The sequence below is a fragment of the Cariama cristata genome, unplaced genomic scaffold (assembly GCF_000690535.1).
Source record: "Cariama cristata isolate BGI_N322 unplaced genomic scaffold, ASM69053v1 scaffold4878, whole genome shotgun sequence".
In the NCBI taxonomy this organism is placed as follows: domain Eukaryota; kingdom Metazoa; phylum Chordata; class Aves; order Cariamiformes; family Cariamidae; genus Cariama; species Cariama cristata.
Genome location: NW_009632790.1, coordinates 100,348 through 113,229, shown reverse-complemented (window position 1 = coordinate 113,229; position 12,882 = coordinate 100,348). Strand labels below are relative to the sequence as shown.

Below are 12,882 nucleotides of genomic sequence, written 5' to 3'. Positions count from 1 at the left end.
CATAGATTTTTGTGGCTGCAGTAAAGGGCACCTCTGCTGACCTCGTGGCTGGAGGCACTGAAGTCCTGTGAAAGAACAGCTGGAATTTTTTAATGTGAATAGACTGACCCAATTCTCTCACCCTCATTCTCAGCAATGGCTCAACTGATTTCAGTTAATCTTTCCAAAAAACATTCAGCCTGAGGCAAAGAGAAATTGTAAGTCAGATAAATTTTGGCACAATGATAAGGGGACAAAAGTAAGTATTTATAATGGAAACCAGTAATCAACATTAGCTATGAGTCTCCAAACTACTGTGGTGTGTTGTACCTCTCCAGCTCAGCATGGGGCATGCAAAGATTTAAATTGTGAAGGGCATTACATACCAGTAGAAGCTGAGCCTGCATTTGCAAGTTTTTGTCTTTGCAGACTCTTGTTTTGAATGTCAGAATAGTTGTTCTGGAGGTTGTCTAGCCCAACCTCGTGCTCAAAGCAGGGTCAAGTAGAGCAGGTTGCCTAGGACTGTGCCCTGTCGGGTTCTGAAAATTTCCAAGGATGGAGACTCCACAGCTTCTCTGGGTAACCTGTTCCGGTGCTCAACAACCCTCACAGTAAAAAAGTTTGTACTTGTATTTCAATGGAATGTCCTGTATATCAAGTTTTTCACATGCCTCTTGTTCTGTCATTGGACACCACTGAGAAGCATCTGGCTCCATCTTCTTTACCTCCTACTATCAGATATTTATAGATATTGGAAAGATGCCCCCTGAGCCACCTCTTCTTGAGACTGAACAATCCCAGCACTGGACGCAGCATGCCAAACGTGGCCTCACCAGTGCTGAGCAGAAGGCTGTCATTAACATGCTGATAATGCTCCTTCTATTGCAGTCCAGGACACTGGTGGCCTTCTTTGCTGCAGAGGTACATTACTGACTCATGGTCAGCTGCTTGTTCACCAGGACTCCCAGGTCCTTTCCTACAACTGCTTTCCAGGCAATTGATCCCCAGTGTGTACTCGTGCCTGGGCTTATTGCTCTTCAGGTGCAAGACTTGGCAATTCCCTATGTTAAACCTGATGATATTCCTCTCAACTCAATTCTCCAGCCTGTCTAGGTCCCTCTGAATGGCAGCACACCCATCTTTGAGTATCATTGGTGACCCTGTGGAAAAGTATAAGGAGATAATAGTCTGAGGGGTGGACAAACCTCAGCAGTCTTTCCACAGTGTCCTGGATCCAAGCTCCCAGCATGCAGTAAATGTCCCCAGACAGCAAGATCAGTTGGTAGGTGGGGAACTCTGCCTTCTGCAGCAGGGAGTCAGCTACTACTGTCACTTACTAATCTCTCCTGTGCTGCTGCATGGCTCAGGCTCCATTGGCAGCATTGGGATACTTTGATGGACAGAGTTCCCAACCCTTCATCTCCTACCTGAGCACTGAACTTGTTGTGTAGCTGAAGATCTTCAGAGGAAACATAAAGTTTGTTCCTGTTGCTGGAAGTCACAAGCTTCCAGCCTTCACCATAACGAGAGTCTCCCTTTCCCAAGCAGATAGGCACAGACTGTGCCTGTCTTCCTTTGATACTGTTGGGATCTGAGGCTCCTTTTATATCTGCAGGGTCTCAGAGAAGATCCGGTTTGTCTCTTTCTCATCATCTGTGATGCTAAACCGCTTGCTGGCCTCCTCCTGCAGATCCTTTACTTGGTAGCACAGGTCCTCCATGGATGCACATCTCCTACAGACAAGAAGACAGTTTCCCAGCCCCAAGCTCAGTGAGAGGCTCCAGGAACTGCCTGCAGTCCCAGACACGATGAACTTCAGCCTCTGTCAGGAGCTTAGTCTGAGCTGGGGCCTCTGCTGTGCCAGGGACAGTTGCTCCACGTGATACTGGGGACAATGCACCATGACATGTCATGACTCTTGCTAAGCAAGTGTACACTGCCCTCAGCAGAGTTTGTGAACCCCACCTGTGTGCTACTCTGTGCAAACGGCTGCACAAAGTGCTACATCTCTTAATGACCTCTCTTAGCTGCCCTTTCAGCATCGGTACTATCCAGGCACCTCTTGCTTAGATTTAAGTAATTTCAGCTCAATATTTAGGAATTTTCTTAATTTTAGACTAGCAGTCACTGGGGATCCTTTGCAGAGTACCAGAAGTTCAAGAGGGGTGGTGTTATTGCTGTGCAGAACACCTTTTCAGCCAGGGAATGATGTTTCAGGTCTTCTCCTGCATGGGGGAAACTGATACAGGTTTCTAAAAGCTTTACAAATAATTAAGCGCTAGATAAAGGAAAAGTCAAACCTCTCTCTATATCTCATTTGGCTGAATCATATCTTAATTTGTTGTGTGTTTCCCTGCTGTGAAAGAAACTGTGATTACATTTGCAGACAACATGTGAAGTCAAAAAGAAAGACTTGTGCTGAAAAGTAATAAAGCAGGAGAGGAGTGAGGGGAAGTGGAGGAGAGGAGGGGGATAGGACTTCACGTAACTAACATTTGGACAGTTTTGGAGTAGATCATCAGAGACTCCAGTATCCTGCCCTGGCAGCATGAGTCGAAACAGCTTTGTACCTCCAAAAATCTGCCCTGTAAAGATCTTCAATCAATGAGAGAAAACAGAAAGAACACTGGGACAACTGAGGGACACCCACGCTTGCAGTTACTTTGCAACTTTTCCTCCAAGTAGTATTTTTACAGTAGGGAAGGTGAGGATGCAGGAATATGCATTAGAAGCTGTTCATGAAATCTCAAAACTCATTAAGAAATTCACAATATGTGAACAGTAGTGACTGTGTAGGATGCCATGTTCTTCCACACTTCCTAGTTCAGCTTCTGCTTTCAAGCAGGCTTTGTTCAGGTTAAACAGTTGTCCGTGCTAATTATACCCTTTCTCACTCAGGGAGAACTGACCATGACAAGTGACATGGAGAACTTGCAGAATACCCTCTTCTTGGACATGGTGCCTGAGTCCTGGGTAAAGAGGGCTTACCCTTCCACAGCCAGCCTGGGCACATGGTTTGCTGACCTCCTCACTCGCATCAAGGAGCTGGAGGCCTGGACAGGAGACTTTTCCTTACCCTCCACAGTGTGGCTTGCTGGATTCTTCAATCCCCAGTCTATCTTGACAGCCGTCATGCAATCCACAGCCCGAAAGAATGAGTGGCCTTTGGACAAGATGACCTTGCACTGCGATGTGACAAAAAAGAGCAGAGAAGATTTTGCCAGTCCTCCTCGGGAAGGGGCATATGTCCATGGTTTGTTCATGGAGGGTGCACGCTGGGATGCACAGGTGAGTTTACCAAGGCTCTTGTGTTGAAAGTGAAGCCATGAATGTTATGCCTTTATTGCTTGGTACTGTACTCTGGGCAACTTCTCAACTCAGACAGGAACTCATTTAAAATAGTCATTTGAGCTGCTTCTTCAGGAATGGGAAAGATGGGCCTCTCCTCTGCAGTGCAGAGTGGGTACCCAAGGTGGTGAGATAAATCACGCCTTGGAGTTGTCTGTTCCATGGCTGTGAAGGGAGTTCAGCATGGCCAACTTGGACTGATATATCTAGTTTTTGCAAGGTGAATCTCAACCTCAGAGTACATTGAATAAACTCATGGTGTTACTACAGACAGAAAACATGGGGTCCTCTCAGGGCTGTATTGTTCCAGCACCTTTGCACCTATTGTCCCTGCATCTTCACCTCCAAAAGTGATGAGGCAGACTTTTGCAGTGTCACTACTCTGTTGCCTGTTTAGCAACAGTGGGGAGAAAGGAGAGGACTGATTTCCTACATCTTCATATCTGCAGAGCTGAATGGGTGGGGTGTGCCAATTCCAGACCACCACCCTTCCACTGTTGGGTGCTGCAGGATGTCATCTGCATAGACAGGATTTGTGACCAAAAATTAACCGCATCCTTTAACCAACCCTTTAGGGTGCCAAATAAATCTTACATGAAGGCCTAATCTGTGTAGCCAATACGGACTCAGGCTGATGAATCAACGTGGAGGGATGGGGGGGTAGACTGATCCTGGATAAAGAGGAGATTGGGTGGCCCTTGTTCTTCTTCTTTCCCCTTCTGGATGTGGCCCAATACCTTTCAGTTGTAGCACAGCCAGCCTCAGGGCAGCCAAGGTGAGGACCATACCCACCAACCGGGCAGCTGAAGGGAAGCTTGTACGCTTGCCCTTTCCGCATAGCTGTCAGCGCTCCTCTCTCAGTGCACCTCTCAGAGCAGCATCCCAGAGGAACAGAGTTGTCCCTGTCATTTCTTCTGACAGTTGTCAGCTGTTGGGAGTGCAATCTGCAGAGTGAGAGCCATTAGACTGACAAATCCCCCCTGGGCTTTGTCTTCCATGTTGCCTGGGCCATGGTACCATAACTCCCAATTTGTGCTGCGTGTGAGAATTAAATGACAGTGATTCATGCAGCTCCTACTCTGGGCAGCCAGTGCGATGCTCCTGCTGCCAGTGATCTGTGAGAGAGTGAAGGCTGATCAAAGTGGGTCACCCAGAACTTACTTATCTGTGTCAAGTTTACCCTCTTGCAAGAATTGGTTTTTACTTCAGAGACAGCCTATTAGAATCTTAACCTTGAAGATCTTCCTTTTTCTGTTGTGGAGCTTGGTGGTAGGATACTGAGGAGAGAGGCCGCACCTGTTGTATACCGTATCCCAACCTGACCTTGCAATGCAGATCTAATACTCTCCATGTATTTTTCAGCTCACTCTCTGAAATAGTTTCCCATGAAGGACAGGAAATTAGGCAAAGCTTTGAACTCACTGAGTGATGGCATCCAGTGCATTTTATCACAAATCCTTAGGGAGGTCAAAGTTCCAGGTCATTTTGTCTCTGGACATGGGTTGATGTGCACACTGGGCCTGGAAAGCCACAGACAGTCAGCAACATTGGCAAAGGCTCTGTCAGAAGGTTGCAGTACAGATCTCACATGGGTGTAAGTTCAGATCTTCCGCTTCCATAATTTTGGCTCTGCTAATAGCAGAAGTCACAGTAGCAGAACAGAGACCAGCCCAGTCCATTTCCCAGGCCCAGGTCCTACAGTTCCTTGCCTATTCCCTTGTCTAAGCCTTTGGTGTGGCTGCCATACAAAACACCTTGCAGCTCTTGGACATCACAGCCCGTTGTTATGGGGAGCACTGGATTTCAGTTATCCTCAAAAACTGGCATTTTATTCTGATACAGAACAGCTGGACACAACAGTACAGAGAAAGTTTAAAAACATTCCTGGTCTTGCACAATGAATGCTCCATTAAAAACAAATTCCAGTGACTACTGCTGGGTTTTCCTTTATCACCATTACCACCATTACTAGAAAATATAATGCTCAAAATGTCTGACTTCTGCCTAGGCTTTACCCATCTCCAAGTGGTGGCGGAAGAGAAGAGTGGGAAGTTTTGGTGGTGCAAAGCCAGAAATCTTTTGGGAAACACATGGCTTCTCCCCTCTGCCTCCCTCCATTAACTTGTATGGGTGATTGCATTCAGCAATGAGGTTTGTCTTCAGAGACCATCCAGACTTTAGTAAATGTGTTTTTCTGGTTGCATGTTCCTTGTGATTGAAAGATACTGAGCAATTACATTTATAGAACCATTCATAGTCTCTGGGTATCATGCCTCAGAGAGGAAAAGAATATTTTCATATGTTGCTCCTCACATCGAAATACCATTTCCACCTAGTGGAACTATTCATTTTACCTGTAATCCAGTGAGCACCAGCATCTATTAATGGATGCAACATTTTTAAAACAGGTGCATAGTATTTTTGGGTTGTATAGTCCTTTCAAATTAATCCTCTGATAAGAATGGCAGGTCTTGTTTAGAAGAACTCCTCTGAGGAACACCTCCACTTGTAAAAAATTTTCATTTTTAGAATGTGCCTTCAAAAAAGGAAGAAGTGCCTCTATGTTCTACTACTCACATTTTTCTGTTTATTTAAACATTTATATTTGCCCTTGGGTGTCTTAAATTTATAAAACATTCATTACAAAACAGCAGGCAGCCGTTAGAAGAGTTGAAACCAAGCAGGTTATTTTGGGTTCAAATCATCTGCTGTTGTAGCACTGCTAAAGTCAGTGGGACCCAGTGAGAGACAGTTGGACCAGTGGGACATTTTATCTCAAGCCATGGGAGATTGCTGACTGTTTCCTGGTTTTCTTGCTCGCAGCGATGGAGAGTTTGATGCTAAGTATGTGCGTACTCAACAAGGGTACTGGAGCATGATAGGACAAGGGGAGTGATGGGTTTTGCACCACATGTGCCACACAGAGCTTTGCCAGGTGTAGGCAACACAGCATTTTGTCCTTGGAAGAGATGCACAGGCAGTGCACAGCATGGTGAGCTGTGACTTAATGCTGAGGGGATCATGTCTCCTGCAAGCCACGCCAACTAAGGTTTCTGAGTGCTTTGTAAAGCTTGTTCTATGTAAAGCGCTAGTCTTAAATGAGTAGAGAGGCTTAGAAGGACAGATCTGTGTGGCATGGAAGAGTCACATATTTATTTGACAGTTCAAGTAGCTTGATATCTTTGGGGACAGTTGCACACCACTCATTTTTATCTGAGATGCTCCCAGCAGTGTATGCAGATGAAAACATCAGTGTGCAAACCAGCCCTGGTATAGCCCAGTTCTGATAGCCCAGTCCCAAACATCACAGCTTGCCATGTTCTTCTGCAGAGGCACCAGGTACGCAAATCTCATGCATCAGAGACTGACATTTTTCCTGGAGAGGTGAGCTGGGACATCATATGAAGGCTTTTAGTGCAGATTTCAACTGTCAGTAATGCCCATGTATTTGTGAGCTATGAGAGTGAGAGTAGGATGTGGCTCAAGCTGAGGTCTCCAGTGAAAGACTTACAATGCAGCCATGAAGGGAACATTTACAAATTGTGCTGTGAACAACCAGTCTCTTATCTATGGTTGTTTTGAAAAATTAATAACTTGTCAAACCCTTTTCCATCTATATCTCAACTCCTAAACTACTCAGTGATAAAAACTCGTCTTTCATTTGGCTTTACTGGACAGCACATCATTAGGTTTTCTTCACTGAATACTCCATGGATGGATCTTTTTCTCACTCTCCATGTCCAGTGAAAACCACTAACCCCAGCAGTCTCTGGACCACCTTGGAGTGATGTTCCCTGCTGCCTACACTGCTGGTCAGATCACCAGTTTTCCTTTTCTGCAAACAGAAGCAACTCTGTCTGAAAGACAAACAAGCTGTGATGGTCTTTAAGCCAACTGACCCTAAATTATCTGTGGCACAGGTGCGCCTGTGCTAGTAACAGTTCAAAATGCATTTGACTGGGAGGGGATATTGGCTTTCTGCATATGTATTTGGGCCCATCTATTAGTATCCCTGGCTTGTGACAGTTGTTTTGTGTCTTTGGACTCAATGATATGTCAAGACGATGGGACCAGACTCTTTCCAGTGGTGCCCAGCGACAGGTTAAAAGACAACGGGCACAAACTGAAACTCAGGAAGTTTCATCTTAACATGAGGAAGAACTTTTGTACTTTGAGGGTGGCAGAGCACTGGCACAGGCTGCCCAGAGAGGTTGTGGAGATTCCTTCTCTGGAGATATTCAAAACCCACCTGGACGCAATCCTGTGCAACTTGCTGTAGGTGAACCTGCTTTGGCAAGGGGATTGGACTGGATGATCTCCAGAGGTCCCTGCCAACCCTGACCATTCTGTGAGTCTGTGATATATGGCAGTGTAATACGTCCATGCTTCAAATTGCCTGTTGAGAAGCCAGGACAAGCAAGAAGTGGAGACTTCTTTAGGATCTGAGACCTGAACTCTGAGCACAGAAAAGTGGCTTTTTACCAGATGTGCTGTGCTAGTAGTTTGGTAAAATTGCTTTCAGAGTAATTTTAATTTCTGATGAAGAGAGCAATAAAAAATGCAAATGCTAATCAGTCCAGACATAACAAAATTATATGTTCCATAGAGATACCTCAGGAAGATTTCAACTCTTTTTAATCCAGAAGTAGGTAGAATACATCTTGGAAATTTGATTTGAAGAATTGTCAGCAGTAAAAGAGAGATCTGATCAAAATCCAGACTCAGGAATCAAAGATGTGGATTTAAAATGAGTGCATAACAATGTATGATAATTAGCTTCTTTGCAAGGTAGTATAAAAATTATTTAATGTTTCTTCAGAATGTTGGAAATATAAAATCCTAAATCAGAGTTGGATTTATCATAGCTTAGTATAACAGATGGCGTTAGTACAATTAAACTGAGATGTGTTGCAAGAGGGATTACTTTTCATTCATTTGCAGAACTAAGTAAACTACTAGAGGGGTTGAATATCATCCCACAAATCTGATCTAAGAGCAGCTGAAATAATAATGATATGTGAAGCTAAGCTGCAGTGAGAGGCAGTTTCTTTAGCACTGAGAAGTTTTTTCCATTTCTATATTTGTTTTCATTTGGTCTTTCTAGCCTCCATTAAGCAATTTTGCAGCCTTTCCTGGAAGTTGACTGATGCGCAGGGTATTTTATTGTCAGAAAGAGAAACAGAAGTTGCCAGAGAGACCCAAGTTAGAGAAACAAGCACCATTGATTTCATGTCCGGACAGCAAAATATCCTTCTCCTGGGTCAGGCAGCCTGGTGAACGAAAACATTGCTTTGAAGAGGATAAAGTGGACTTATTATTTAATGATAGTATTCCCTCAGGAACAGTCCTTCTGAATCCCCGTTGCTGGTGTGAGCACCTATAAGAGTGGAAGCAAGGCTGTGGTGCTTTTTGGGGCCACACAAAACACTGCATGCATTCATTGCCCTGACAAGTGTATCCCATGTCATGCTCAAATTTTGCTGGTGTGGTGGGACACTTGGTGCTTTTTAGACTCTTCTCAAGTGACCGTTGTTCTCCGTCCCAAGCCCTGTTCAGGTGTCCATAACTGATCCTAGCACAAGCCACGCTTCCCACGAGGTGGTTCTGATCTGGTAAAATCTTGAGTAAGAGCTGTATGAGGATGATGGGGCAGGCTGTAGCCAGGAACATTGTTGTAGCGCAAAGTCCTGCTCAGGTGTGTGTGGATTTGAACATCTGATGAGAGTGGACATCTGTGCCTTTGGAATACGCTATGCTTGAGAGAGGCTTCTGATGAAACAGGGTAGGTGTTTGATCCAGACCCTCCTTACCTCAAATAGATTCATCCACCCCCTTGGTCTCAGGAAAGATGTTTGTACTTCCCTCATAAGACTAGCTTGTATAAACACTACAGAGGATCATGCATATGAGGGTACAGCTGGTGGATATCTTGGAAATCTAACTAAGACTTTGTCTTTTTTCCTTTGTAGGCTGGGATAATCACAGATGCCAGGCTCAAGGAACTAACCCCGACCATGCCTGTCATTTTCATCAATTTTTTTTGACAAACAAGATATTCGTAGTATGTACCCATGTCCTGTATACAAAACACGCCAAAGAGGAACAACTTATGTGTGGACTTTTAACCTTAAATCTAGAGAAAATCCTTCCAAGTGGGTGCTCGCTGGTGTGGCATTACTGCTACAGATCTAGGTTTACCAGTAGAGCACCTCGTTTTCAAACCCTTAACAACATCTTTCTCAGACAATTTAAAAAAATAATATCCTGAGATTGAACCCAAGCTCCATCTCTTTGAGTACTGGGCACATAGCCTAGATAGAGCTTGCAAAGAGGTGACAGAGGTGCAGAGGGACACATGGACCAGATTCTTGGCTGCTGTAAATCAGTATCCTGTAATTCCTACACTGCTGCACTGGAGCACTGGAAGATACCAACCCACAACCAGATTGCAGAGAGTGCTAAGCTCAAATATGAATTTAATGTTTGTTTCTTTTTTGTGATCCAAGGTAGTTTTAAATTCAGTGGCCTTCTCCAAAGTCCTTAGATCATCCTGTGACCTGTGAAATTCTTCAGATCTTATTCTTTTCTATACATGAGTGTATCTTTGTCATAAGGGTAATGTCGAAAGTTGGGAGATCAGCAGGTGGTATCAATATAAATTGTTTCTTGCTAATATTCCCATAAATTTTAGAAACATTAAAAATAGTGTTAATATCCAATGTCCTTAATGTAATCAACAGTAAAAGTACAGCACAGGGATTATTTAAGAAGAATGTTTCATAGTGACAGAAATTTACTAATAAAGATCATTACTCTTGGACTAGTCTCTAAAAATTGCCTGGAGGCCTGTATCACACATTTACTCACTGTATGGAGTTCATGCAGGGTCAAGTGGGACAAACGCAGTCGTTTGGATAGTCGCATTTATAATTATGAAGGGAGTGGGTGAGAACTGATGTGTTTCTAGAGCAGAAAGCACAGAGAGGGATAACTGGGGTATACATTATCTTAATTAGCCAGACACACAGCACTGCTCTGGACTGCAGAAGCTGAGCACTTGGGAGCTAGGAAATGTGAGAAGTTACGTTGATTGCCTGGGGAAATAGAGCTGTATATATTCTCTGTGCAGTCTGCAGTGCTTTGTTGGACAACACAGGACCCCACCTCTGTCTAATATTTGCTGTTTCTCTTCCTCATTTGGTACACAGTATCCTTCTGCTGCTCACCATGCAAGTAGCCATGCTTTTTCATCTGTAGGATTCATGACCATGTCTCAGCTCACTGCAGGTATCAGCTCATGTGTCAGCAGGGAGGACGTGTAGGAAGGAAGGGGAAAATGGCAGATGTGCAGAGTATTTGGTCTCAGTGGAATGAGCATCGATGAGCACCCCCAAAATTTCCCTCTCTAACCTAATGTCAAGTTACAGTCTCACAGACAGACTCAGGTCTACAACAGGGACTGTGACGCTCCTTTGGGAATACTACAATTCCTGTTGCTCGGATGATCCCCAAAGTCAATGAGCACCTCTACAAACATTGCCTCATCTTGAGAAGTCCCCACTCACCAGGGTTTGCCTTGAATGGGCTCAAGTGTTCAGTACCAACCAGGGAAAGGGGAGAATCACCAGCCAATTCTGTTCCTACTGACTACATGGTGGCATTGAAACTTCCAGGATCATTTTTCTAGGCAGCGGTGGGGTTCATAGGGTGCAAGTCCACAGCCTGGAGAGCCCCTAGTGAGTTAATCACTTCGAGCTGCCCTGATACTCCATGAGGGACTTGGTCCTCCCACCTTATCCTCCACTGATTGTCAAAGAGGAGTCAGATCTGGCTTTCATTTCCCTGTGCTCACTGTGAAGAAATGGAGAGTGGCTCAGACCAAGGCATTGAAATTCTAGACTTCTTAAATGAGGTAAGCTGGGCTTGATCTGCCTGTGGTATGGCCACTGCAACCACAAGAGAAGGATCTACTTCCAGGTTAGAAATTATGCTTCCCAACCAAGTTTGGAGTTCAACATCACAGGTGTCCTTGCACACCAGTAGGCAGGGAAGAGTAGTGGGTTGGCAAAGGCAGTGTCCCATGCACCATGTCTTCTGGGTTGCCCCGCAATGTATTTGCACCTGGGACAAGCAGCAGTAGTACAAGATTGTCTGTTGGCCTGAAGTGCAACAGTGATGTCTGTGCAGTGCTTGGGATGTTGAAGCAGATCTTGGGAGGAAGATGGGTAAGAAGGAGGCTCATGTACAAACCACAAAGGGTATCTGGGGATTACTTGCTGGATCTTACTAAGCCCACTCTGACCTGCCATATGTCACCAAGCCCACCCTGGCCATTTCAGGAATGCTGTTGAAAGACTCCTCCAAAGCCTGGACCAAGCCCATTACTGTGTCTCAATGAGCAGGAGCCCACCAGCATCACTGGAGAGCTCTACAGACAAAGCTTTCCAGAAAGGCCTATAAATCAGAGGTTTCAATAGACTATTTATTGCTCAGCCAGAGAATCCTAAAGAGATGGGTATGCGTGAAATCTCCTAACAAACAGAAAGCCAAAATCCAGGATGCAACAATGCAGGTGTCCCCCTCTGAGCTTTACTGTGCTCCATGTTTTGCAGTGCCTGGAAGCGTGGGTGTGTTGTATGGTCCTACCGTGCCCTAAGAAACTCCCAGGGAGCACCACAGTCACTCCTCTTCTGCTCTGTATACCTTTTACTACCACCCTTCCCTAACCTGCTGGGAAATGCTCCTGTGTTCAGGGCAGCTCTGCACTGCCCTATGTGCCATTCGCTTAGGGCTTTACCTATTAGACTGTCTATCTCAACCGTGATTTTTATCCTTCCAACTCTCTCCCCCACCCCAGTGGGATGAAGTGAGCAAGTGGATGTGTGATGCTTGGCTGCCTGTTGGGGTTAAACCACAACAGCATTTCTGTGGGTTTCTCAGAGCCTTATATAAAACTGAACAGCTTTATGGGTGGCCTCAGCACACACTGATGGGGACATGGTCAAACCTCTCCCAGTCCAGCATTATCAACTTTCCACAGTGTATTGTCCTCCTATCCAGAGTAATGTAGGAGAGTAAAGCCCTCAGGCTTTACAGGAGATCCACAGTTACTCTCTTGGGCTGAGCAACATAACAGTTGTCTTCCTGCAGGAATGAGGAGATGCAAAATCCTTGTCCTTGCAGTCCTGGAGAATGATGACCTTCTGGATGAAAGTAAGGTGGGAAAACTTTCTGGTAAGAACTTTGTTTAATTGTCAGACAGTGTCTCCAAGGCACAGCCCCCAAAAAATTAATAATGAAGCCAGTTATGGCTTCGTAAAAAGACAACTGCAAATATCTAATGCAAGAGAGAGAACTGTCTTAAGCTTCCTATTTTCAAATGCCTCTTAACACATAACTGAGGTAACAGATTCTGTAGGCTACCCTACTGTGCTAGTTTTGGCTGGAGTAGAGTTAATTTTCATCATAGTAGCTGGTAAGGGGCTATGTTTTGGATTTGTGCTGGAAACAGTGTTGATAACCCAGGGATGTTTTAGTTATTGCTGAACAGGTCTT

At 44.8% G+C, this 12,882-nt stretch overlaps 1 protein-coding gene across 1 annotated transcript in view; it reads left to right on the top strand.

The window, feature by feature from the left end:
- The window catches only part of LOC104166535 (dynein heavy chain 9, axonemal-like), a 69,333-nt gene extending 59,763 nt beyond the window's left edge, over positions 1 to 9,570 (top strand). The window contains 3 exon segments of the mRNA XM_009706498.1: positions 2,878 to 3,267; positions 9,297 to 9,358; positions 9,360 to 9,570. Coding sequence (XP_009704800.1) covers positions 2,878 to 3,267; positions 9,297 to 9,358; positions 9,360 to 9,519 — 612 coding nt within the window. The 3' untranslated portion in view covers positions 9,520 to 9,570.
- The last annotated feature ends 3,312 nt before the right edge of the window (positions 9,571 to 12,882 follow it).